Raw genomic sequence first — 27,637 nt, forward strand, 5'->3', positions numbered from 1 at the left:
TTTCTTTCTTTCTTTCTTTCTTTCTTTCTTTCTTTCTTTCTTTCTTTTCTTTCTTTCTTCTTTCGTTCTTTCTTTCTTTCTTTCTTTCTTTCTTTCTTTCTTTCTTTCTTTCTTTCTTTCTGTTATTTATTTGAGAGAGAGAGCACAGAGGGAGAGGGAGAGGGAGAAGCAGACTCCCTGCTAAGCAAAAAGCCCGATGCAGGGCTTGATCCCAGGACCCTGAGATCATGGAGATCATGACCTGAGCCAGAGGCAGACACTACAATGTGTCTCTCCCTTTTTTCTCTCTCTTTTCCCAGCCAAGGGAGAAGCAACTAATCTTCTCGTTAAACAAGTCTCTGTTGGTAGAAAGTCAAGTGTTAAGCATAGCAATTGCTGGGTGCTGGGAGAAAGGATAAATTTAACTTGCTTCTTTATGCATCTCTGTACTTTCCAGCACCTTCTCCCATTTAAAGGCCTCCTTCCAAGCTGCAGGCTGCTGGGCTCCGAGACACAGTATCCCACACTGACCACAGCAAGATGGGATTTAAAAGCAGCACCGCAGGAGACTCAAGGTTGGCTCTCCCACCCCCAACCCACACTTGCTACATTCACTTCTGCTTCCTCCCACCTCCTTTCACACCTTTTATTATCTAAGAGCGGTCTGTCTCCTAAGCCAAGAAGAAGATTCTATGGGGGAAGATCCTTATGGTCCTCCCCTCTCTAAGGCCTATCACTGTGGTTTGTCTATGGAAGGCCCTTCAGAAACCTTTGCTATTAGCTGGGAACTCCTCAAGGGCAAGGATGGGCCATACTCACTTTTGCCTACCAAGCCTCTCACGACCCTTGGTGGGTGCCCAATATTTGTTCAATAAAACCTGACACGGAAGAAAAGCAAGTGATGGGAGATGCTCACAAGGAAGAGCCACTCGATGTCATTACCCAGTAAAAGCTTGAAGGCAAGATCATCCCAGATAGATGGATAGATAACAAGGTCAACTGTACTGGTAACTGTGGCCAGTTCATCAAGTTTTATGAGTCTATTGTGCCAAGAATTTCAATAGAAAAATAAATAAATAAGATCCAGGGACTAGGAGATTTCGAAGGGCATTTGGAAACAACTCCAGGTCTCAGCCACTCAGAGAGTCTTCTACTCTTTTCTAGGACCAGATCCATTTTGTGGAAAGAGCTCAGGCTGTGGAGCCGGGCGACATGGTTTAAATCCCAGCTTCGCCACATACTATCCTGGGCCATCACTGGCAAGTCAAATAACTTCTTCCAGTCTCAATTTTGCCACCTATAAAATGGGAATAATAATACCTTAAGTGGGTTGTTATGAGGCAGATTGTTTTTTAAAAGTGCCTGCATGGGGCACCTGGGTGGCTCAGTCGTTAAGCGGCTGCCTTCAGCTCAGGTCATGATCCCAGGGTCCTGGGATCGAGCCCCGCATTGGGCTCCCTGCTCGGTGAAGAGTCTGCTTCTCCCTCTGCCTGCCGCTCCCCGTGCTTGTGCTCTCTTGCTCTCTGTTAAATAAATAAAATCTTAAAAAAAAAAAAAGTGCCCGCACATAGTAAGTGCTCACTATCGGTCAGGTTGTGCCAGTAATTCTCCTCGTGACCATGGAGAAGTCTTCTTGATGTTTCTGGCTTTCGACTTTCTCACCTGAACAGGGGACAATGATCCCTGCCCCATATCTTTATTAAGGTGTGCTCAGGCTCACTTTGGGATGCAAAAGAGCAAAGTAAAAGCACTGAGGAGATGAGAGTGTCCCTCTGTTTCAGAGTGCAGTGAGGTGATAGGTCAGCTGTGATGCAGTAAAGGCACTGTTAGCATCGCACTCCCTCCCTTGTCAACTTTGGGGGGCCCTACAAATTTAGTAGGGAAAAGGGACAGGGCTTAGAAATATCACTGAAGAGGAAGGAAGGGGATTAGATGTATGTTTATCTTATTATCTTATTTATTTGCTTAAATGTCTAATGTCCTCCACTCCCCCCCACCCCCCAGCCCCCACGCCCCGGCTTCGTGAGAGCAAGGATGGCCCCTATCTTGTTTATGCTTTTGTCCCTAGTTCCTGATATGGTCCCTGGAACACGGGAGGCACTTAATAAACATGAACGCATGCATGGATGATGAATAAATGAATGGACCTCAGGAATCGAAGGAGGTCACTGAGGTCCAGAAAGAGAAGCAGCTTATTCAAGATGATTATTCACAGCTTCTCTTCCCCTCCTCCACATGACCTCCTGCTAAGTGAAAAAAATCCTAGAAAAATGGACACTTGGCGGCTGACAATGTAAACTGCTGGGGAATCTCCTTCACAGGGTGCCCGGATGGGGTCTGCGGTGGGGAGGATGTGCCGTGGAGGATGGGACTACGTGGCCCTAGTCTCCCGCGGACTGGTAGCCTAGCAACAACCTCTGGCTCAGCCAATCACCGCCAGGGGCCCCCCTCCTCCCGCCGCCAGCCCGGCTCCCCAGCGGCGGGCACGGAAAGCGCGGGTGGGGGGGGTGGGGGTGGCGGTGGGGGGGTGGGGGTGGCGGTGGGGGGAATCAGGCAGCGCAGCCGCCCCAGGGGAGACGGCGGCGAGCAGAGTTGCGTTCCCAGGAAAGCCCTACAATTCTCGGAGTCCCTGCGTGGAGCACCTGGGAGTCTGCTGCTCCTACCTGGTCCCTAATTGCAGGCTGAATTATAGGCTGCATTTCCCTGTGGGCATATCTTGACTGCCCAACTGCACTATAATAATAAAAATTATTATTATCTTAACAACAGTCTTTTACCCAAGCGGGTTTTCACGCACAATCTCAGTTTATCCTCACAGTGACAGCGAGCCCCCGAGGGGTAGTGACCATGGTTTATTCGCCATTTTATTTCCATTCCCCACACTGCAGGGGCATTGATTGAAAAACAGTTTGGCTTGAAGCGGCACTGTTGCAACCGGGAGATCCAGAGAGACCTTCTGGGGCAGCGATTTTTCAGTCAGGGAGCCTTTGTTCAAAAGAAATCTCAAGTGGAAACCCAATACATAAAACAGCTAAAAGCAGGGCTGTTCTAGGTTGAAGCCAAGTGGGGTCTCAGACCCTGCCGGGTCGCCCCATCCCAGCCTAGGAAGGTGGCTGTTGAAAGCACCACCTTGAAACTCCTGAGATGTTAGGAGCCTAGGTCAAAATACGAAACCAGACTAATTCTCTCATTTTGCAGATAAGAAATCGAGCCCAGGATGAAGAATAAGCTCCATAAATACGGCCGGATGGCTGAGTGGTTGGATGGATGGAGAAATGAATAAGGGTGGATATACCCTAGGTCACACAGTCTATGTTAACAGAAACTGGAAGTAGAATGTATGAGAAAACTCACATTTTTCTACTCTGTTCTGAATGTAATATAGGCTTTAGCCAAAGGCAAAATAACTCCGCCCTAGTAAGCACTGGAAAAACAAAACAAAACAAAAAAACCCAAACCGCCAAACCAATACTCTTCTACCAATAACAATCTTTCACGCAGACCTTTTTCTAACCCTAAGAGTTTACTACAGAATTGGCTTTAAAAGTTCATATCACTTTATATCAGGTTGCCATGGAAACAGCAGTGTCTCCCACTGGTGCCTCACCTGGGTTCCTATCCAGGTACCCGTGGGGCTCTTTCCAGCATCCGGCCCCTGCGTGCCTCTCCCCCAGAATCCGGGCACAATCTCCCCAACTTTCCACTGAAGGATCTGTTGATCACCTTGAGATAAAACAGGCAGAAAGGTAATGTATCTAGAAAGTTCTCTGGAACCTCAGAATGTTCTGAGGGCCATTGCCCCTGCTCTTTTCTCTCTGTTTTCTTTGGTGGACCCAGAAGTCTCTTTGGGATCCTGCTCCAAGGTAGAAACCAATATTGTCCCCTTTCTAGGCTCTGGCCTCTCCTACTCTCCAGACCCTCCCTGCATTACTGAGGGGACTCCCCCGGGATAAAGCAAGAGCTGTGAACTAGTCACCCTCTAGTCTTAAAAGCTGTTTCTGTTTTGTTTTATTTTGTTTTTGTTTTGTGTGTGTATGTGTGGGGGGGTGGTCAAGAGACCTCCAAGTGAGTCTTTGCTCTACAGACCGAAGGCCATCTCTGAACATCTCCTCATTCAAGATATGCTCAAGTTAGGGTGCCACCGCAGAGGAACACTCATGCCTCTCTCTTCCACCACCATGATAACGAAAGCTCATTTCTGCTGACTGTGGATACTCTCTGCCCCAGCTGCCCAAGACTTCGGATGGTCAGGTCTGTTATCTACATCTCTCTCCATCTAGGTCTTGGAGTCCTGAAGCTCTCTTAAAACCACAGTGTCCTAGTCTCTCCCCGCTGCTTACTGGACTTACCACATTTGCTACCACCTCCTGGTATCTCCCTGACACTGGCTGCTGTGCCAGGCTCTGGACGCCTTGTTGTCTTGTCCCATCTTCACGACACTCCCCTGAGAACAGGGAGAGACCTACCCCTTGAGGTAGGTACTCTAGTTACCTCTTCACAGATGAGGAAACAGAGGCTCACCAGTAACTCACCCAAGGTCACACAGCTGGAAAACAGCAGAGCTAGGCCTCCACATCCTGAGGGCCCCCAAGCCAGTGTTCTTTCCACCGCAGGTGGCTCCCTTCACCAGGGACACGCCCTCCGCCTCTCAGAGCCTCTGTTTCCCACTGTGAGGCAAGGGGGTGGTTCCACGAAGGCTCTTGGTATCTGCCTTTCTAGGACTTAGTTTAGGTACACCTCCTAAGGTCCTAAGGGCTCAAATGTCCCTGGGAGACAGGAAGACTCTCTTTAGAGCAACAGAACCCAAATCACATCTTCAAACATATGCTCTTCTATCCCCACACCCAGAGCCCCTTCTCAGGACAGTCTGTCTCATCTCTCCTGGGTAAACACAAGTGCACAATCCTGCTTATTTCCCTTCTATACACACCATTTTTTTTTTTTTAACCATGCAGACCTCACCTTTAAGCCCCGCTTAAGATCTGGGCCTCCTCCTTGAAGCCCTCCCTGCTCACCCCCACTGTTTGCTCTCTGTCTCCCCTTACTGTCCACAGCCATTTATCTCAGGCTGTCTTGAGTGGCCTGCCCTGTTTTTCTGGCTAGCTGCATCCCTTGAGGACAGGGCCTGTATTAAGAATACCCTTCTCCCACATGATTCCCTAGCTCACTGTTGAACACTTAGTAGGTGTTCAAGAATGAATAAATACACTAATGTCCCGCAAGCAGGGACTATTTGTTTTGTTTCCCCATTAGGGCCCCAACACTTATTTAGTACCTGACACATTGTAGTAAATAAATGTTTGCTGAATAAATTAATAATGAATGTTTAACAAAATGAATGAATGAATGAACTGAAGAGGGAGATCAAAGAATATCTTTTCTACTGGGCTGTTAGGAATCTTTCCAACTGGTAGTCAGGAAGGCGAAACCTTCAGTGACTCACCCTCACACCGGGGTTGTGAGAAAGCAAACCACAGAATAGTTTTCTCTGTCAAGTCTGGTTCTAACTCTTGCCCACACATTGATGGACACAAGGCCCTGAGCTGAGATTGAGGAGGAGATTCTTCCTTATGTGGTGGTTTCATGAGGACAGAGTTGGAGCAATGTGTCAACTCCTGACTCAAATGGGAGTCAAACTGGTCTGGAGGTTTATCATTTGTTTGCCTGTTTTCCCTATATAATTGGAAATGGAGCTCACTACCTTTGCTGAATTAAATCCCAAAGTGAAGCAAGGAACACAATACTATCAATACTGAGTGAGCAGGTTTAGAAATAGATCCGCCAAATGCAGTGAGGGATCCTGGATTAGATCCTGGGACAGAAAGAGGACATTAGTAGAAAAACTGGCAAAATATATCATGAATAGTAATGTACCAATGTTGATGTCTTAGTGTTGACAAGTGTACCATAGTTATGAAGATGCTCGCTCACATTAGGGGGGAACTGGCTGAAGGACATATCAAACTATCTGTATGGTCTCAGCAACCTTTCTGTAAATCTAGCAATATTCCAGAATTGAACATTTATTATAATTGAAGTAAAACAAACAAACAAACCACAACAAACACAGATGACCAAGGCTGTTAGGCACACAGAGCCTGCCACTCAACAGGGGCTCAGTTAACGCCTGCTGTTGTTGGGGGAAACGGATTGCAGGATGTCAACCGCATGAGTTGTTTCCTAAATTGTTAAATGTTTCTACTGTGTACCCAACACATTCAGAGTTTGACTAGATTTGCCATTCAATTCTTTTCAACTTAAGAGTTGAGAGGATTGTTTGGGGAAAAGAAACCTTTATCCACTTGGCTGGAAAGGTTAAACATGTAAACACATTTTACTTTGATTGACTTAAAAGACACTGATCTCAACATGGTAGTTGGAGTTACAACCATCACCACGCAGTGATGTCACTTCTACAGCATTTTATAAAAAGTCCTTTTTGCATTTATTATGTCATTTGATCCCACTTTCTTAAGCAATGTGCAAATAATTGCTTGGCCACAGAGTTTGGCAGGAAAGCTGTCGAGGTGCTTTCAAAGCAACATCTGAACTTGTGATTTAAGAGGATGGAGAAGGTAGAAATTAAGAAAGAGCTCAGTCTTGGCTGTGCTGCATAAACCCTGTCAAGTTTATCTAATCTCTCTAAATACCTGTTTCCTCCTTTCTAAAATGGGTATAAATACAGCGTCTGCCTTGTGGGGTTGTGAGAGAATTAGAGTAAATGATTCGTGCAAGACGTTGAGCACAGTACCTGGCACATTCTAAGTGCCTGGTAAATAGCTGTTAATAGATGGCATCAGGACATGAATCAGAGCAGAGTGAATTTTTATAGGAAATGTTGCCATCTCGGGCAGATAAGTAACTGGAAATGATTTCCGATGAAGACATTTTGATTCTGAAAGCGCACCTAGCACCCAGGACGAAACTCCAGGTTCCGTCTGGGAGGCGCACACACATATGCGCATGCGTGCAGGTGCGTACGCACGCAGGGACACATACGCACGCACGCCCAGGAAAAAAATGGAGGTTCCCATTCCGGTCTTAAAGAACTTTGGAGAGACTTTCTGCTCCAGCAGTCCAGGAACATTTCCAGCTTCAGGAATAGGAACGACAACAACAACAACAGAGAGCCTGATACAAAAATCGTGAGACATGGTTGAACTCACAAGAAAGTAGGGGAACAAATGAAGGAACTTGAAAGGCAGCGCCAGCAGAGAGAAAGCTGACGATGTGGTTATCAGACCAAAAACGGGCAGGGGCAGAGGCTGTGGTCCTGGGCTGTGTGAGGGGCACTGAGACCGCTGCTGAAAGCCAGGATGCTCCAACAACTGCTGGACCAGTGAAAGGTGCCAGTAGCTTATCTCTGCCCAGGGCTCTGGGTGAAAAAAACACAGGCTCCCATAAAAATTCAAAGCCCCTTGCCTACATTACCTGTGGTTTAGAGTTTGAACTGACACAACCTACCAGGGTAATTATCATGGGAATTGATCCTGAGTTGGTGATAACCCTGGGGTGCCTGGCCAGGGCCAAGGTAAACCAGCTCAGATGGGTCCTGCCACTGCCCAGGCCACACAGAATTTCCAGGAAAGCTAAGTCTTTGTGCACATGGGCTCACAGTTAAAATATTAAAAATATTAATTGGACCAGGTGGTTGTCTAGTAATCTTTGTTTTAATAAGTTTAACAATGAAGGACATTCTTCAGTGAAGTTTGAAAAAATGCTGCTTTACTTACGCTTTTCTATTTCAAGATAGTTTTCTTTTTACTTGTTCTTCCATTCACTCAGCCTTCACTCATCAAAGACTTATTTTGTGACTAATATTTGCCAGGCACTGTGCCAGGAACATCCATGACTTCTTTTGTCCCTCACTGCAATGTCCAAAGGATGTGCTCCCACCTCCCCCCGCCCCCAAGTTAGAGATGGGAAAACCAAGGCCGAGGCAGGTCACCGGCTGGCCAAGGACCCACTGTGATTAGTGGCAGAGCTGAAACACCTGCTCCAGCCTCCTCCTTCCTGGGAGCTTCATTCTCACCAACCCTGGGGTGTCTTGTTCCTCGACTGAGTGACAAAGACAGGCGCATGGGTGACTGAAGAAAGGAGATACCAGAGCCAAGTTTCTCACAAAGCAGTCTCGTCCTCCCAGCACAGGTCCTTGAGGCCCCAGTGGGCCCAATGCCTGGAACACACCTGAGCCACCTGCCAATGACCATAACTTCAGCCATGCTTGACTCCAGGGCCTCAGGAGGCCTTTGGTCACTGGGATGGCAGGAGTGGCCTGAAGCAGCACTGGTCCAGATGTGGGAGGCAGACCAACACACCTGTAGTGGACTCCGTCTCCATGGGAGGGGGCGTGCTGGGTCCTGCTGTGCCCAAGTATGTGGGGCAGGGCCTGTGCTGCTCCTCTATCCCTCTCATGTACTTTGCAAGGTCCTTTTAAAGCCCATTTCTTGTCCAGGACAGCTTGCCTTCCTTTCTGAGAATTCAAGTGCATTTGTGCCATACGTCTCTCAGCCTGGAACGTTCTCTCTGAGCTCACATGGCTCCTCCTCCCTTCCTTCTGCCTCTGAGAGGCCTCCCCTGACCTGCGCACCTGAAACTTCACCCTTGAATCATTGACCACACCCTTCTCCTGCTTTATTTTCTCCTTGGAGCATGCATGCTGATGTTTTTCTATGGGTTTGGTTATTTATGGTTTGATTTCACCAAGACAATGTCAACTTCATGAGGGCAGAGAGCTGTTTTGTTCACTGCTGGATCCCTAGGACCTAGAATGAATGAATGAATGAATGAATGAATGAATGAATGAACAGTCTATTTTATCACTGTAATTCATCCAGAATCTGGCCCTCAATCTCTTTGCACATTAAGTGGATTAGATTCAAACAGTGTTTTTTTTTTTTTTACTTAAAAAAAAAATCACTGGAAAATTTCCTCTAAATGAAATTTTAAAAAGAATGGACAATAGCAGCACTATAATTTTTGAAGCGGGGGAAGGTCCCGGGGCTTCAGTGTGTGTCCTCTCCCTGCCTCTCTCCTTCCCATAGAACTTTAGGGTTTCTCGGAACACAGTTTGGAAACACTGGCTTAAGCAAGGTCTGCCTTCAACCAGTTACTTCCTCTCCCAAAGTCTAAATACAATTATCTATAAAATGAAAAAGTTGGACTCAGTGACCTCCCTTCTATGAAATTCTAGTATTATAAGTCAAGTCATATCCGTAAGTGCAGAAAGTTATCTAAGAGTCAGGTAAACCCCAAAATAGAAATTGCAAAAACACATTCAATGTCATGCCTGCCAATGGCCAGCAGTCATCAGGAGTTTATCAAGCATTTCTTGCTTGACAAGCAGTTTGTGGAGCCATGGGACCCATAAGACCTCAGGTGGCTCAACCAATCTAGTTGATGAAATAAGACACAGCTTCTGAAACAATTATGACCGTATATCATCAAGTGCTAGACAGGTGGACAGATTCTGTGGGTAAACTAGAGATCGTGGAAAGAGATCCAGTAGGGTACAATGGGAAGGTGTCTTGGGAGGAGGTGACATCTCTCGAGAGAAAACTGGAAGGTCATTTTAGGCAGGGGATGTAATGGGTGCCGTGGTGCCCTGCCCAGGCCCCATAGCAAGACTGAGGCACTCACACCCCCAGCTGCCAGGAGGGCAGCCCACTGTTGGCTCAGAACTGAGCCCCTCCCCAGCCAACAGACTGGACTTGACCTGGTGGTTATGGAGTCATGGTCTTGGTCCCTGACAGGGACTGAGTTTTTCCATCATCGTCATATCTCCAAGTATGGTGGTTATGGCAGAGACTGCTGGTTATCCCCACCATCCATTCTCTTCTTCTACCTTCGTAACTGAATCTATGATTTTTAGCTGGACACATGGCTTCCCAGAATAAAGTCTCTATTTTCCAGTCTCCCTTGAGGTCAGGTGTGGCCCTGTGACTAAGTTCAGATCCATGGGATGTAAGGTGACATGATATGTGTCACCGCCAAGGCCTGCCCTCAAAGGGAAGAGGTGTGCCCTCCCCAACTAGCTGGAATGAAGACATTGTGGGGAGCCCTGCTGGACTGTGAATACCACAGTGGAGGAAACCTGGGTCCTAACTCTGTGGAGCCACCACACCAGCCTTGAGGGGCTGGAGTGCAAAGACCACATGAGTGAGTCTTCTCAGTGCTCTTCTGCCTTGCTGAAGCCTCTGCTCTCCCAACCAAAGCAATCCCTTGTTTGCAAAGCTTGTTCAGAGGGACCACTGTGATTCCCAGAGCCAGGCCATGGAGAGGGGGAGCCAGACACTATTCTCCCCCATTGTACAGTAACTGAGCTACAGCTCAAGGTGTCTTATCCAAGGTCACTCACTGCTGAGTGGGTTCGTAGGACTAGAGGGAAAGGAGGGGTGGAGAGAGTTTGGATGTTGGGGTCACACCAGCTTTGCTTTGAACCCCACCTCCCTCCTTAATAAATCCTACTGTGAAAGACCATGTGAAAACAATGCATGTGGCCACAGCTAGGCTCTTAATCTGACCGCGGGACACTTTGGGCCTCAGAATCCCGAGAGCCTGGTTCCTAGTCAGGTGCTCTTTCCCATGGGGATTCTGGTCTCTGAGACAAGCGCTATCCTAGAGCTGGCTGTGGGAGCACGAGGGGTTCAGTGCCTGATGGGAATCAGGATTCACTCTCAGAGGAGGTGACGTCTGAGGTAGGCCTTGCAGGATGGGGAGACGTTCCATAGGGACGGCATTCTTGTGGAAGCAAAAAGAAAAGCTCCCAAATCCAGGCCTGATCCTGGGCCCCACCCTTTTAATATTTTATTTAGTGGTTTGGGTGTTTGGGGCAGTGGGGGTGGGGGTGGGGAGGTCAAGGCTATCATTGTTGAGAAGGCAGAGTGAGAGGTATTGGGAAATAATTACTTCTAGAGGCCAAAACAAAGTCACTTGATGAGTTCAGCTAAATGTCAGCTCCGTCCCCTGGTCGCTCCCCTCACCCACCGGGAGGAGCTGGGAAGCAGCTTGGGAAGCAGGTGCCTGCCCCTCACTATCTGGCTGCAAGCAGATCAATGAGCCCTGTTCCCTTGGGCTTCCTCGGGCTCCCAGTCCTGATCTGCACAGAGACACTTGTTCCAGAACACTGGCGCAGAAAACAGAGCCTGGTGAGGCTACACGCAACTTCCACATGAGCTTAAAATCATTACAAAACAAAAAATATATAAAAAAAACAAAACAAAGCAAGGCGGGGCCGAGAGTCTGTGGTTGAAACCCAGTTGGTGAATGCTGATAACTACTGAAGTTATAGGATGGGTCTTTGGGAGTCCATGACAGATATTGCCCTCTTCAACATGTTTGAAATCTTTTCGTTAAAGAAAAGTTATTAGTAAGTGTTAAAAATGTACTTGATCTTAGCTAAAAGGCCAATAAGGATTAGTATGGAGGACATTAGGAGAAGGAAGGGAAAAAAGAAGGGGGGGGGGAGTGGGGGGGGGGGGGGGGGGGGATTTGTCAGCCCGGTGATGGGTATTAAGGAGGGCACGTATTGCATGGAGCACTGGGTGTTATACAAAAACAATGAATCGTGGATCACCACATCAAAAACTAATGATGTATTGTATGGTGACTAACATAACATAATAAAATAAAATTTAAAAAAAAATCACAAGTAGTTAAAAGGAAAAATAAAGTGTTAAAAAATGTACAAAGGTTTATAGCAGCATTATTCATAATAGCCCAAAGCAAAGACAACCCAAATGTATACCACCTGACAAATAGGTAAATAAAATGTGTTATATCCACACAATAGAATATTATTCAATAATAAAAAGAATGGGGCACCTGGGTGGCTCAGCCGTTAAGCGTCTGCCTTCGGCTCGGGTCATGATCCCAGGGTCCTGGGATCGAGCCCCACATCGGGCTCCCTGCTCAGCGGGGAGTCAGCTTCTCCCTCTCCTTCTGCCCCTCTTCCTGCTGTGCTCTCTCTCTCTCTCTCTCAAATAAATAAATAAAATTAAAAAAAAGAAAAGAAAATACTTGTTGAAGGAAGGGAGGAAGAAAGGAGGGGCATGCCGTGTAGTTTTTATAGGGGGAAAGGTGCCAAGTAGTAGCTAAAGCGGAGATGGGGTTTTAAGTCCACCAAATCCCCATTCTTTAATAAGAAACAATTTTATTTTTCAAAATTATGCAACTACACCTGGGGGCAAGTTCCCAGACCCACTTTTGACCAGATTGGAAATTCTGAGTCCCCCCACCAGTTGTCACAAAGACCATCTATCCTCAGGTAAATGAATGAATGAATAGAAACCTTTACTGCACCACTAATGAAAACCAGGCACCGTGCTAAGTGTTTTTACAAACATTTTCACGTACCCCAAATTGGTCCTATCACAGGGCTTGGCACACATCTCCAGAAGGTGGACCCATTGCTGCCTCTGCTTTCACAGGAAAAAAACAGGCAATCTCAGGGCAGCAAGCTCACTGGAACAAGAGGAGGGAGTGTGACCAGAGGAGAGAGGCCCCACAGGCCACATGTTGAAGAATTTTTTTTTTTAAGAGAGAGAGAGCATGCGCACATGAATGGGGGAAGACAAGAGGGGCAGAGGGAGAGGGAGAGAGAATCTTAAGCAGGCTCCATACCCAGCACAGAACCCAGCGTGGGGCTCGATCTCATGACCCTGAGATCATGATCTGAGCGAAAATCATGAGTCGGAGGCTTAACCGACTGAGCCAGCCAGGCACCCCAAAGAATTTTTTAAAAAAGAGATAAACCTCTGGTTATATGGAGATACAGTGATTGTTTACATATAAAATATGAAATAATCTACCAACAAACTTCTGGAACTATTAAAAATGTTCACAAGTTTGCTCAAAACAAGATCGATATGCAAAAACAATCAACATTCCTCTATATCAACAGTAATCGGTTAGATTAGAAAATGCCATTGGAAAAAAGAACCCATTTTTCATAGCAACAAAGGCTAATAAATCCAATAAAAGATACAGAATCTTTATTGAATGACATAAAAGGCCAGAAGAAATAGAGAGAGAGACTATATTTATAAATGGGAAGATATAATTTCAATTAAAATCCCAACAGAGTTTTTTCACAAGGAGGAAAGAAGGGTCATGAATAACAGAGGTAATACTTGAATAATAAATCAAGAAAGGAGCAGAGGAGAGGGATGGCCATTTATAATAAGGCTACGGTGATTAAAACAGCGGGATGTGGTGCAGCAATACACAAATTCACCAGTGGGAGGGAAGAGCGACTCCAGGGACAGACCCTTGAGAATCCAGGAGCTTGAATAAGCCACAGGGAGCATCTCAAACCAGGGTGAAAAGGGTTGCTTATAAATGTGGTGAGGAAATTGGTAATCATGTGGCAAAACAATGAAAAAATTTTTATTTCTACCTTAAACTAGCCACAAAATAAATTCCAGCTGGATTAATTGAAGAGCAAAAAATCCCAGAACTTTTGAAAGGAAATATAGAAGATATAATTGTAACAAAGTAAAGATATTAAAACGGAAATTGTAAGAGGAAAAGACTGATACATTTGACTGTGCTTCAGACTGAAATTTTCTGAATGACAAAAGACATCCCCAAAATAAAAAAACAAGCCATGCAGTGAAACAGGAGAGCAGCAATGCTTCTAACTGACGCATGATTCACGTGCAGGCTATATAAAGAACGTCCGCAAGTTAAAGAGAACAAGGTAATGGTTGGAAAAGAAAACAGGAAAAGTTCAAGAGCAAACACGCAAGTCACAGAAGAGGGCGCACAAGTAGGCAATAAATACACAGATAACACGTACGATAAAAACATGCTGAACATGACTACCAATCAGGATATGAAGATTAAACAAGCAAAATAAAATGAGATATAGTTTCACATTCATTAGATTGACTTAGAACTTCGAGGTCTGACAGTTCCAGGAGCTGGTGACATTGTGGGGAGATTCGTACTTGTATACACTGCTAGTGATTAAATTGGTACAAACACTTCGGAAGAATACTTTAGTCAGGTCTGGTAACGTTTTTTGTGGTTTTTTTTTTTTAAGATTTTATTTATTTGACACAGAGAGAGAGAGAGAGAGAGCTCAAAAGCAGGGTGGGGGCAGCAGAGGGAGAAGCAGACTCCCTGCTGAGCAAGGAGCCCGATGATCCCAGGACCCTGTGATCATGAACTGAGCGGAAGGCAGCTGCTTAACCAACTGAGCCACCCAGGCGCCTCAAGTCTGGTAATGTTAATGTGAATGCATATCCTAGGAAAACATTCTATGTGGGCATGAGAGACATAAACAAGGATGTTCATTGCAGTGTTGCTGATAACAAAAAGGTGGCTGTTCCATCCACAGAATGGCTAGATGAGCCATGATATAGTCTTAATGGAATATATACTGAAAGAGGTAAAGATCCCAAAGAAAGTCAGGAAATGGAGTCCTGCTTCTTGCTCTGCTTCTGACTGATGACAGGGAGTTTCACAAGTCACTTGTCCCTCTTTGTAGAATGCTCTCCCCAGATAGTCTCGTGGCTCACTCCCTCACCCCCTCCAGGTCCAGGTGCAAATTCCATCTGCTCCGAGAGACTTCCCTGACCCTAGGATCCATACAACCAGCATCTGCACTCCCTGTCACTGCTTTGTCAAGAAACAGAGTGGTCTAAAAGGTGAGGCCAGGGCTGCCTAGGTGGCTCAGTCAGTTAAGTGTCCAACTCTTGGTTTTGGCTCAGGTCACGATCTCAGGATCGTGAGATTGAGCCCCACATTGGGCTCTGTGTTCAGCACAGTCTCCTCCCCCCCCCAGCTCTCCCCCCTCCACTTGTGCACACCCTCTCTCTTTCTAGAATAAATAAATCTTTAAAAAAATTTTTAATAAAAATAAATAAATAAATAAGTAAATAAAAAGTGAGGCCAGACTGGGTTCTAATCCCAGATTTACAGCGTGCTTGTTTGTATCATTTTAGGCAAATTAGTTAAACCTTCTGTGACTCAGTTTCCTCCTCTGTAAATGGAGGCAATTGTAGTTTTCACCTCAGGGGGTTACTATGAGGACTGGTTGAGTTAATATGCTGAAGACTTAGAACAGTGCCTGATATAAGGAAGTGCTGGTTAACAGTAAATTACGTGGCAGTTAACCCAAATGAAGGAGGCTGGAATGACATGGATAAATCTCATAAACAGGCTGCTGAATGACAAGGGCAAGTCCCATGTGCATCCTCCTTGAACTCTCCTGATCACGGGCAGTGTGCGTGGTCCAGGCCTTAGTCACACCTACAGGGAGGTTTTCCCATGGGTTCTAGTGCCTCTCCCCTCAGCCTGTCCGAGTCCGTTTTTGACAGTATGGGTTGATCCGATTGAAATGAATGAATTCTGACAAGTCCTTGAATGCCAGAGGATGGAAACACCACTGACTGTCTCAGATGGTGTATTTTAAGAAGTCGCAATAAAGACATGAAGAGGTTGGGAGCAACGGAGCAGGTGAGTGACACAGATACCTGGATAGGGAGAGGATCCCAGAGGCAGGATGTCTCCAAGGGCAGGAGTTCTGTGATTCCCAGACAAGAAAGTGCGGGCTCTCACCCAGCTCCTTTCTGAAGGCTTGTTCTAGGGTCTATTGTGCGACTGAAGCATTAACTGCTACATTCAAAGAGGACTCTGGGCATTAAAAAAGATGTAGGGGGGCCAACAGACACATGAAAAGATGCTCCATGTCACTCATCATCAGGGAAATGCAAATCAAAACCACAAGAAGACAGCACCTCCCACCTGTCAGAATGACTAAAATCAAAAACACAAGAAACAGCAAGTGTTGGTGCGTGTGTGGGAAAAAGGGAACCCTCATGTGCTGTTGGTGGGAATGCAAACTGGTGCAGCCACTGTGGAAAACAGTATGGAGGTTCCTCAAAACGTTAAAAATAGAATTACCATATGATCCAGCAATTCCGCTATATATGCACCTCTATGTTTATTGCGGCATTATTTATAATAGCAGCCCAAGTGTCCATTGATAGATGAATGGATAATTACTCAGCCATAAAAAAGAATGAAATCTTGCCATTTGCAACGATGTGGATGGACCTTGACGGTATCATGTTAAGTGAAATAAGTCAGTCAGAGAAAGACAAATACCATGATTTCACTCCCAGGTGGACTTTAAGAAACAAAACAAATGAACAAGGAAAAAAAGAGACAAACCCCCAAACTGACTCTTAACCATAGAGAACAGGTGGTTGCCAGAGGGGAGATGGGTGGGGGATGGGTGAAACAGGTGAAGGGGATTAACAGCACACTTGTCAGGATAAGCACAGAGTAATGTATAGAATTGCTGAATCGCTATATTGTACACCTGAAATGGATACAACACTCTATGTTAACCATACTGCAATTAAAAAATGTTTTTAAGTGAAAAAAAAAAGATCTAGAAGGATCTAAGCACAGTGCTTAGAACTGGCTACAGGAGGGAGCGTGGGATTGGGGACAAAGCGGAGGCTTTGAAAAGAAAAACCCTGTATACTTTTGCATTGTTTGAATTTTTTACAGTGAGAAAGAATTTATAACTTGTGAAATACTCAAAGGAAAAAAATGATCTTGCCCATAAGTTACTCGGTGAATGGGCATCACTATTATTTTTTACAATGAAGACAGACTTCTCACCCAGCACAGAGGTCCCCAGGCAGGAAGGCAGCCCACTGGTACCCCTTCCTCCCGCACTGCTGCTGGCCCTTTGGCAAGTGTCACTGGCTCTCCCTCCAAAGTACATCCTGAACCCACCGGCTTCTCACTGCCCCTCAAGACCCTGCTACCTGTTGTGTTCATCCCTCGCTAGACACACACTAGTCTCCCGCTAGTCTCCTTGTGGCCACCCTTCCCTCTCTAACTCAGTCTGCCCAGCAGCTGAGGTTCCTTAAAAGCCCCAACCAGGTAGTTGGCACACACCAAGCATTGCCATTTGCCAGGCACTGTGATAAACCCGTCTAGCTCAGTTAATGCTTTAACAACACTGGGAATTAGGTCCAGGTGGAATCTCCGCTTCACAAGGGCAGAAACGGAGGCACAGAGCATTCAGTAATTTGCCCCAGGTCCACATGGTGAAATGGCAGAGCTGGGATCCAATCCACCCGGAGCACACGCTCTTCACCACCTCGCCACGTCACCCCCGTACAGCCTGCCGGTGCTCCTCAGCTCTCCCAGTGAAGCCAGAGCTGGGTGCTCTGGCTGCGAGGCATCGTGCATGTGCCATCTGACCCCCGCCTGCCTCTCCAGCCTTGGCCCCCACTCCCTGGCTCCCCGGCCGCTCATCCCCCTGGAACACTCTTTCTCCCATCTTCACATCACTCTGGTCTCTGTTTGAATGCCGCCTCCTCCAAAAAGGCTTCCCTGACCACTCCTTCTAAAATAGCCCCCACTTTATTCTCTGCTCCTTTCCTGCTACCATTTTATCCATAGATCTCATGGCGTCCTGAGGTGACATCATCAGTTTACCTGTCTGAATGTTTACTTTCTGTCTCATCTCTCTAGAATGTCTGCTTCACGGGGCGCACGGACTTTGTAAAGTAGCACAGTGAATGAATAAACGCACTCGAGGCAGCCTGTGAGGACGTCGGTCTAGCCCTGCAGTGTGGGACTACCGGGCTTGTGCCGTTTCCCCTGCCCAGGAGGGCGCTTCTGCCCTCTGGCTCCGAGGTGGGGACCCCATCCTTCTTTCTGGGGCCCCGCACCAGCAGGAAAGAAGGTGAAGTGAGATCTCCCGGATTCCTTCCCGGTTTCTCCCCCTCCGGTTCATCCCCGTAGCTGCAAGGCTTCTACCTCTCCAGCCACCTGGAAGCTGAGCTGACAAACCTACCCCACCAAGGCAGTAAAGATGTGAAGTATTGCCCCACCCAGGGACAATAATATTAATACAGGCACTTTAAAAGAGGAATGACACTTCACCCCAGTGTCCGACTGTGTCATGGCATAACTTCGAAGACCAGGATGTTGGAGGAAAGCTACTGCCTTTCCCTCTCCCAGGCCCTGGTCCACAGAGCATCACAGAAGAGTGTTGAGGGAGAGGGAGAGATGGGTCCACACTCACCCAGGGGGTCAGAGGCTGGGACCCGGCTAACCCCAACCTCAAACGTCCCAGCTGCCTGCCGTCCCGCTCAAACCCTTCTCTTCATTTCCCACCACCCAGCAGGCCTGGCTCTGTTCCCCGAAGCGTCCCCAAGCGATCCTCGGGCTTCACTTTGAGGACTCTCCCCAGAGGCTCCCCCAGGGCACCCAGAACCAAGGCCTTACCCATTTCAATCCCGCAGATGACCAGAGCCGCGACCACTGCACCTGCTGACGTCCCAGCAAAGCGATGGGTGGTTTCCAGCATCCGGGGGGCCAAGTCTCGAAGGGCATCCACGGCCCCGGCCTGGTAGAAGGAGAGAAACCCACTGCCGGAGAAGGAGATGGAATGAGGAGTGTCTGGGTCCCCCTTGAACACCTGTTCTTCCATCTCCTCGGCCCCCCAGTGCTTGCCTCTCGGAAGCTGCTCTCCTGCTGGAGCTCAGGCCGAGCTGCCCTGCCGGCCCCGAGCTGAGAAATGGGCCGTCTCTCCCGTCGGCCGGGACACCCACGGGTGGTGCACGCAGCCACTGCCTGGGCCTGCTGAGCTCCTCCAGGAGGCAGTGCCAAAGGCTGGTAAAAGGCTTCAGGCCCAGGTCGAGGTGCAGGAGGCACCCTGAATGTGTGAGCAGCGTCTTGGGCCTGCGAGCATCCCCCTGGCTTCATTGCGTGGCTAGATTCATCTCTGGCACAGACTCCTCAGCCCTTGGCCGGTGCCTCGTATGCCTAGCAGCGTCAGCAGCTACCACCCGGACCATCCCAAAGAGGCAGGCACTGCTCAGCCAGCCCTCAGCCCAGGAGGCTTTACACTGAGTTGCAAAAGCTCCACTGATGGTTATCAGGTGCCTCTCTCTCTGACACGCTGTGGCGGCCAGGGAATTATATGCGGGCCTCCCTCCAAGAGGAAGATGTCCCCTCCCCCACAGGGGCCAGAGCCAGCAGGTTGGTTATGGCTTTTGAGGGGGACACACTCACACCACCCATGCCCCCGACGGCATCACCCCTCCCTGGGCTCTTTCCCCAGGCTCTGTGGGGCGTGTGGGGTGTGTTACACAATTGTTTTTATTTGTTCCTACGTAAGAACTTGGGTGTTTGCTCACATGTTAGGACTGGCCACGGGCAAAATTGCAAAGGAAGAGAAGTCAGGCTTCAGGGCCCCACCCACCACCGCCTCTCCATCTCTCCCCACCCTTTCTCCCCAGCCCTACCCTGACCCACTCACCTGTAGCACCCTCTCACCAAGCCCCAGACTTTCATGTTGTCTCCTAAGTACACGGGAAAAAAATCAGTCTGAAATCTAGATCATTCTAAGTGTTTGGAGCTTCACACTGCACGCTCTTCTAATGATAGATTTGAGATGGCAATATTTAACCCCAAGAATGAACTGCTTGGGAGGCCAGATATGGGGGCATCGGGGTCAGAGGTACGTTGGAGTCCAGAGGGCAAAGGAGGTGGTGCCTGGGGACCCAGGTTGGCTGCTGGTCATGCCCCCGCTGGAGCTGTGCACTGAGGCCCTGGGAAGGAGGCCCCTCCTCAGTCCACAAATTTCTCTGCCTCGGATGTCGCAAAGCTGGCAAGATCACACCTCTCCCCTCCCCCCAAGACCGTACAGTGGCAGGAGCAGAATTAGAATCGAGACACCAAGTCCCCCACTCAGTGCTCAGTCCAGCTCCACGCTCTGTTAGGACATGATGTCAATGCCTCCCCCGACGCAGGGAACTCCCATCCGCTCTTGGCCTCCCTGGTCTACCCTGGAATCCACAATGCGGGCGATGCCCAGGATTCAGTTAGGAGGGAGTTTTCTCTCTTGGGTGGATAGTTCCAGATACAGAATTGCCTCCTCCATCTGGGAAGGGACCTTTTGATTAAATGTGTGTGTAAGAGGGAAAACATGTGTGTCCGTGTGTGCGCACACGCAGAGAGTGGTATGAGGCTTCCCGCTTCTTTGGAATAAGACCAGCAAACGTGAAATAACCAGAGAACCACACGAGGCAGTCTGTAATTAAGGGCCAACTTGTGCAGGGCTGAGATTCCTGCCAGGAAAGTTAAGATACGAGGCTGAGTAGCGTGGGCTGGAAGCACCAGAGAAGCTAAATAGTGGGGCCGGGGCTTAGGGGATGTGAAGAAGCCGGAAGCTATAAAGATATGGCTGTAAAATGCCTGGCATGTGGTACATCTGTTATTATTAAAGGGTAGCAAGGGTCAAGGCTTCCGGAACAGATCGGTCTGGGAGATAAGGTGGAATGGAAAACGGGGTGGGAAGAGGAAGCTGTGATCCATTGGCGACACGCAAGAGGAGATGGCCGGGGGGCTCAGACCCAGCAAAGAGACCGGGACTGGAGGATGAGGGAGGAGAATAGCACTGTAGCCTTCTAGAGATGTTGGAGGCCAGGCCAGGAAGACGAGCTAATGAAGCCACGGCTGCAGAGACTCCCGTGACCAGGAGACCGGTGGGGTGAGAATGAGTCACTACAGAGGCCTCCGTTCCAGCCTGCGGGTCGGGAGGGGCAGGGCGGCCTTCGGCGGGCTTCGGGAAACTGCAGCCGCACTGGGAAACTGGGTGGAGGATGAGTTAACTTTGAGACGTGTCTGAGAAGACGAGAAGACGTTGGAGCTGGAGACGGGGGGTGGGAAGGCTCCAGAGGGGGGGCAGAGAGCCCTGCCATTGAGGCAGCCGAGAAGGGTGAGCAGGCAGAGGAGGCTGGCGTGGAGCTAGGTTGAAGAAAGACAACCTTGGACAAGTCCTCTCCTCCTAGGTTCAACTCGCTAGCCCCAGTCAAATAGGAAGCAAGACCACCTTGCTCTACACAGGCTGCCGGAGCTCGAGAAGGCTGGGGCCCACCATCCTTTCAGGGAAGGTGCCTTGTCCGGACGCGGCCTCAGGCATCCCCCCTTCCCGGGCCTGGCTGTTGGATTAAGCTGCAGGCTCCGCGGAGCGCATCTGACGAGGGCCAGTGGGCCGCAGCCCTCGCCTGTCCTGGACCTCGGAGTTGAACAACTAAGAGGGTTCATCTCATTTCCCCTCATTCCTGGCGTTATACTGAAAGCCCTAAGAGCTTCAAGGGGAGGCCATCAAGAAAGAATCTCATTCCAGCATCGCTGCATTTGATTTTTTTTAAGTCAGCTCATAATCCCGTCAGGGACTTTGAACTAAGTTAGCCCTGCCCATGTGACTCATCAGCTCCCAAGGCAGTCACGGGCAAGAAACGGAGACCGCTTACCACGCACGATCCCAACAAGACAACCCAAAACGAATTTACAGAGGAACCCAGAGTTCCCATACGTATAAAATATGTGAAGCTGCCCAGGACACAGCTGTCAGGGAGAAAGACAGCATCTGGATTCTGGGTTAGCTTTTCACTGAGGGAGCACCACCCTCTGCTCAAATCTTGTAAACTGTTTATTTAGTGAAGAAACTGGTTGTTTCTTGAGGTGAGTGAGTATGAAGGTCACGGCATCGCCCATGAATAGTCTTGCCAATAATGTTTAACCTGAATCTAATTAAAACTTACTTTCCAGTTCACAGTGAACGCAGAGTATGAAGGAAAAGTGAAGAGTGCCGGGTGGAAATAACCAGACAAAGTGAAACTGTGGGAAGGGCTGGTAGCTCCTGTGGTTGCTACACGGTAGCCATTCCCCATCCACCTGTTCTCTGCCCACACCCCTATAAAGCAGCTGAAAGACCTGACACTTGATTTTCCAGCCCCTCTTGCATCTAGGAGCAATCATAAGATCCAATTGTTGTCAGTGAGAAGCAAGGGGAAATCTGCTGGTAGCTTCTAAGGAATACTTTCCTCTTTGGTAAAAGGAGAAAGGCACATAGGGAGAGCCCCTTTGGCTCCATCCGCCATTCTTCCTGCCTGAGATGATGCCCTGTGAGAACTCGATGTTTGGAGCTGTGGCAGTCATCTTGTACCCACTGGGGAAACATGGCGGACACATGGAATGTATTAGTTACCTATTGCTGTGTCACAGATTGGCTATTGATAGAAAGCTCTGATGCCTCCCTACACCGACCCCTCCAAGGGGCTGCTCAGAAGAGGACAGGGTGCTTTCCCCAGAGCGAGATGCAAGAAAGTGAGAGAGAGGAAGAGGGAGAAAGAGAGAGAGAACAAGAAATAGCGTGAACCCAATATGGAAATTGTAGTCTTTTTATAACCTCATCTCAAAAGCGATACCATCCCTTCTGCCATATTCCACTGGCCACACAGGCCAACCTGGGTAAAATGTAGGATGGGTGTGAATACCAGAAGGTAGGAATTGTTAAGGGTCGATTTGGAGACTGGCTACCGCACCGAGGATGGCAAACGAATACTTGATCGACTCTCGGGGTATTCTCCATGTGGTGCAAGTGTTTACACCTTTTTCTAAAAAGTCAGCAATTTTTAAAAATGAGGCTTAGGGAGAGAGGAGGAAATCTGACACAGCGGAGGTGGGCACAGAGCTTGCTAGCATCCTGTCATGTTGTCCTTTATACGACCTTGAGAAAATTAATGCAGCCTAAATCATATCTTCTCATGATGAAATAGCTCCCACATACAGTAAAGTACCAAAATAGAACAGCAAACATCCAAGTACCTACCAGACATTTTGAACAACCTTAACATTTCACCACATCTCGGTCAAATATTTGTTTGGCCTTAAAGGAGCGAAACACCACAGATGCAGGTGAAACCTCCTTTGAACCGTTTCCTAATCTTACCTCACACTCTCCTTCCCATGGGAAACCAGGTTCCCAGTTTGGACAGAATCTGTCTCCTCCATGTTTTTACGCTTTTATTACAAGAATATGATTTATAAACAATGTGTAGTGTTGTTTTATACATATTTTTAAATTTCACGTAAGCAAACACATTGATTTATTCTGCGATTCCTTCAGTGTTGTGATACACAAGGCTCTCGTCTTTTCCATTTTGCTGCTTTTGGGTAACCCATTATGGGACCATGTGATAACATCATTCTACTGACGGACATTTTGGTTGTTTCCAACGTTTCACTATAACCAACAATGCCGCAGTGAGCACTCTTATATACATCTCCCTTTGCAGGGCATGGGAATTTTTCAGGTCACAGTGTGGGTGTATCAATTGCATCCACAAAATCTGAATGTTCGGAGGAGACTGAGTGATGATGGGAGAGGCTAATGCCATTGGAAGAAGATTTTGGGGTGCCTCGGTGGCTCAGTTGTTAAGCGTCTGCCTTCAGTTCAGGTCATGATCCCAGGGTCCTGGGATCGAGTCCCGCATCGGGCTCCCTGCTCAGTGGGGAGCCTGCTTCTCCACCGTCCCTCTATTGCTGTCTCTCTCTGTCAAATAAATAAATAAAATCTTTAACCAAAAAAAAAAAGAAAGAAAGAAAGAAAGAAAGATTTCTATTACAGCAGTTCCCCTATCTGCTGGGAACATGCTCCAAGACCCCCCAGCAGATCCCCGAAACCATGGATAGTACTGAGCCCTATATATATATGATGTTTTTTCCTATACGTACATACCTATGATAAAGTCTAATTTATAAATTAGGCACAGTAAGTAAGAGATTAGCAACCATAATGAATAATAACCCAATTATAACAAAATTCTGTAATAAAAGTTGTGTGAATGTGGTCTCTCTCTCAAAATATCTTACTTTACTGTGCTCAACCTTCCTGTGCTGATGTGAGGTGACAAGATGCCCCCATGATGAGAGGACGGGAGGTGAACGACGCAGGCATGGGACACAGCATGGGGTTACTACCAACTTTCTGACATGACATCAGAAGGAGGATCATCAGCTTCCTGTCCGTGGCTGCCCACTGGTAACCGAAACCATGGAAAGCGAGCCGCTGGTTAAGGGGGGACCTCCACACTTACATTTCCAGAGACCGGGGGGCGGGGGGGCATGCCATGCCAGGGCTGTGAACTACAGGGGTGGTCTCCAGCTGTCTTGTAGCTGGCCCTGGGTGATGAGGCCAGAGGAATGTCACCTCCTGGAATGTCACCACCTGATAGAGGAGGTGGGTCAGAGTCTGGGTTCTGATTGCTTGTTTGCATAGGAAAGGCGTGCTCCCAGCTCTTTGCTCTCTCTAAGAACTGGCTAGCCCTAGGGTGAGGGGTGGGATGGGCCGGCAGTCTTTCCCCGGTGAGGCAAGCCACACAGGCCAGAGCATCCCGAATACACAAAATAAGAAAATATAGTTAACGCAAAGGGCATTTCTTCAATTAGACTATTGCTGTCTATAGTGGTCGCGCCAAGTTATGCTCCCACTGAGAGTTTGTAAGAGGTCTAATTGCTTTGCTTCTCTTGGTATTACCAGAATGGAACATGTTGACAATCTGAGTGATAGGAAATGCTATCTCGTTGTTCAACGGATATTTTCCTGGTTATTCGTGAGGCTGTGCATATTTTTCCCATCCGTTGGTCAGTCCAGTTTCCTCTTCTCTCAATTGCTTGTTCTTAGCCTTTTCGCTTTGGGGTGGGAGCAGTTGTTTGTCTTTTGTCAAGAATGTGTAGAGGGGCGCCTGGGTGGCTCATTTGGTTAGGCATCTGCCTTCGGCTCAGGTCATGATCCCAGGGTCCTGGGATCGAGCCCCGCATCGGGCTCCCTGCTCCGCGGGAAGCCTGCTTCTCCCTCAACCACTCCCCCTGCTTGTGTTCCCTCTCTTGCTGTATGTCTCTCTGTGTCAAATAAGTAAATAAAATCTTTTAAAAAAAAAGTGTAGATGTTGGTACTAATACGAGCTAATATTAGATGCATAGCAAAAATCCCCTCCCTGTTTGTACAATGTCTTTTAACTTTTTTATGATGTCTCTATGGTACAGAAGTTTAAAATATATCATTCTTTTTCCTTTATGATTTGTGTTTTTGTGGCCTGAAGTCATAAAAATGCTCTCCCATATAAAATAGAGTCTGGGTTATTTTAAATGGTTTAACCATCAAGCCTAAGCTATCAGTTATGTCTCCCTTGAAAAACTACAGTCTGGTGGGCAGTTTGGCACCGTTTATTTTAAAATAAATACTTGTAGAAATTTATCCTACAGACATACTCACAGGAGTCCCCAGAAATATATGCACAGGATTGTTCAATACCGCAACAATTGTAATAGCAAAAATCCAGAAGTAACCTAAATATCTATCAGTGGAAAGCTAGTTAAATGAATTATGGCATGGTCATATAATGTAATTCTCCTTAGCCATATTAAAGAATCAGGGACATCTGGATGTGCTCATCTGGAGAGTTCTCCAAGATATATTGGTAAGTAGGAAAAATGAAAATAAAAAAAACCAAGGATCCAAACAGTATGCTTTCATTTATGTTGAAAAGGTGGGGGAAAAAAGAGAGAGATTCTCTCTGTGTGCGCTGGTAAAATTCCAGAACTAAAACTACTGAGGGTGGGTTACTTCTGAGGAGGGGGACCAGAGAGGGTTGGGGGCAGCGGGGGGGGGGGGGGAGGGAAACCCAGGGTTCACTGCCCTTCTTGTGTTTTGCTTTCACTGTTATTTCCTTGACTGTAAACAAAGAAGATTCGCTGGGGCCGGTCCCGCTTTGCCATAAGTTGCTATTTGTTTTGGCATTTGAAATATTCTGAGGTGAAGAGGGCCTTTCGTGGCCATAGCTGAGAAGAAATGGAATGATTACAAGTGGGGCAGGAGACGGGGCATCAGCGGGCCAGTTTCATTACCTGTTTTCTGTAGCTGGGTCAGAAGGGCCGCGCTTCCTGCAGCACGCCCGCCCGGGCGATGCGATTCAGACTCGCCATTGTCTGGGGGACTGGGGAGCTGTCTGCGGAACAAGGGAGGGGGGACCTGAGAGAGGTGGGGGATGGGGACCTGTCTGTGGAACGGGACGGGGGAGGGGACGGAGGAAAGACAATGGAAGGTGGCGGCAGGTCTGAGCCAAGAGGAGCCGCCCAGGGCCCTGCGGTCCCAAGACCAGCTGACTGAGTCCCCAGGTCTGAGCCCGCCGCAGGCTCCGAGTCTCCTTGGCGCTGTCTGGCTGCGGGGTAAGAAGAGGCTCTGCACCCTCGTGCCCAGGGGAGGAGGAGAGCCCCCACCTCCAAGCTGCCGGCAGGGAATCCTCGGGAGAAGAAGAAAAGCCAGGCGCAAAGTAGGAAGTCGCTCATCCTCCAAGTGAGAATTAAAGGCACTTGAGTTTACCCTCCTTGAGATTTAAGAAGGGAAAGGCATTGGGCGGGGGGGGGGGGGGGGCGGTGTCACAGAACAAAGACAGAAAGTGCTGCCGGGGTTTAATCCAGCGGCTGATCTCAGGGCCGGGGCTGCGTGGACTGAGATCACAGCCGCGTCACTGCGCCGCTGGCAAGTTACGCACCAATCTCTGTGCCTTAGTTTTCTTATCTAGAAAATGGGGACATAATAGTTACCCCGCCGGGGTTCTCCTGGCATACGGTAAATGCTTCTGAAGCGGTAACCACGGTTAATTCTGTCTTCATTTACCACCTTTGTAAATGTCACCGCAGCTGAGACCCTGGCGGTGCCGGGTCAGCGGCACCTGGAGGCGGGAAGCTGGGTCCGCGGCGCATGCGCATTAACCACGCTCAGGAGCCCCATCAACTAGCTGTAACCCAACGTGTTGGTTTACACAGGCCAGCACAGTGGGTGGGTGCATCATCACCCTTCTCTCTGCTCCGCATGTGGGAGCGCAGACTGTACTCAGAGGCTCCTTGGGGGAATGGGAACACTTCTCGGCTCTAATTTATGTCCATGGCCGCTCCAGCGGCTTGCCCGTCAGCCCCTTAGGGGAGAGCACTTTGGTACATAGGAGGAGCGCAATGATGGTTGTCAAATAAATACTTGTTGAATGAGTACATGGCCATAGCGTGTGCTCTGTCATAGCAACACTGCAAACGATCTAAATGCTCAACAACCGGGAGTTGTTATTAAATGTGGTCCAGTCACCCCACAAAACCAAACAGTCATTGAAAAGGATAATTATCGCAATTATATAGAAAAATAGAGATATGCTTGTGATGTAGTCTTAGAAAAACAAAAGAAGTCAAAATGGGCTGGACATGATGTTGATCCATCTCGATATTTTGTTAAGTGAAAAAGCAATGCTCAGAGAAGGGAGTATAATAAGCTACCATCTGTGTTAAAAAGGGCAGGGAAGGGGCGCCTGGGTGGCTCAGTGGTTAAGCATCTGCCTTTGACTCAGGTCGTGAAACCAGGGTCCTGGGATCAAGCCCTTCATCGGGCTTCCTGCTCAGCGGGAAGCCTGTTTCTCCCTCTCCCACTCCCCCTGCTTGTGTACCATCTCTCCCTGTGTCTCTGTCGAATAAACAAATAAAACCTTTTTAAAAGAGGGGGCAGGGAATATAAGGTTTCACTTGCAGTTATAAGCATAACATACCTCTGAATGACACCCAGGAGACTGAAAACACTGGGGGCCTGTGGGGAGGGGCAGAGGTGAGCAGTGACTGGCAAGTCACTGATAATCCTTTTGTACCTTCTGAATATTGAACCATCAAAAATCAAATAATTTAAAACACTTGAGAGGAGAAGGAAAGGAAAAAAGAAAAGACATGGGGCTCCATCCCAGGACCTGGAGACCATGACCTGAGCCGAAGACAGATGCTTAACCGACTGAGT

At 48.1% G+C, this 27,637-nt stretch overlaps 2 protein-coding genes across 9 annotated transcripts in view; both read right to left on the reverse strand.

Annotated features, from left to right (window-relative positions):
- Nucleotides 1-18,999, reverse strand: part of PNPLA1 (patatin like domain 1, omega-hydroxyceramide transacylase) — a 43,821-nt gene extending 24,822 nt beyond the window's left edge. For 3 of the 8 annotated variants that reach the window (XM_073884778.1, XM_073884777.1, XM_025862497.2), the window contains exon 1: nucleotides 18,241-18,999. In XM_073884778.1, coding sequence (XP_073740879.1) covers nucleotides 18,241-18,445 — 205 coding nt within the window. In that variant the 5' untranslated portion in view covers nucleotides 18,446-18,999. Of the gene's footprint in view, nucleotides 1-798; nucleotides 940-1,561; nucleotides 1,706-3,586; nucleotides 3,703-18,240 lie in introns of those variants that run through there. The other 5 variants (XM_073884779.1, XM_073884780.1, XM_073884782.1 and 2 more) reach the window with 4 other exon arrangements.
- A 3,950-nt stretch (nucleotides 19,000-22,949) lies between these two features.
- Nucleotides 22,950-27,637, reverse strand: part of BRPF3 (bromodomain and PHD finger containing 3) — a 58,051-nt gene continuing 53,363 nt past the window's right edge. Inside the window, exon 14 of the mRNA XM_073884938.1 lies at nucleotides 22,950-23,359. Coding sequence (XP_073741039.1) covers nucleotides 23,313-23,359 — 47 coding nt within the window. The 3' untranslated portion in view covers nucleotides 22,950-23,312. The remainder of the gene's footprint in view (nucleotides 23,360-27,637) is intronic.

This window comes from Callorhinus ursinus, unplaced genomic scaffold, assembly GCF_003265705.2.
Source record: "Callorhinus ursinus isolate GAN/ISIS: 27379988/994484 unplaced genomic scaffold, GSC_fseal_2.0 scaffold59, whole genome shotgun sequence".
NCBI lineage: Eukaryota > Metazoa > Chordata > Mammalia > Carnivora > Otariidae > Callorhinus > Callorhinus ursinus.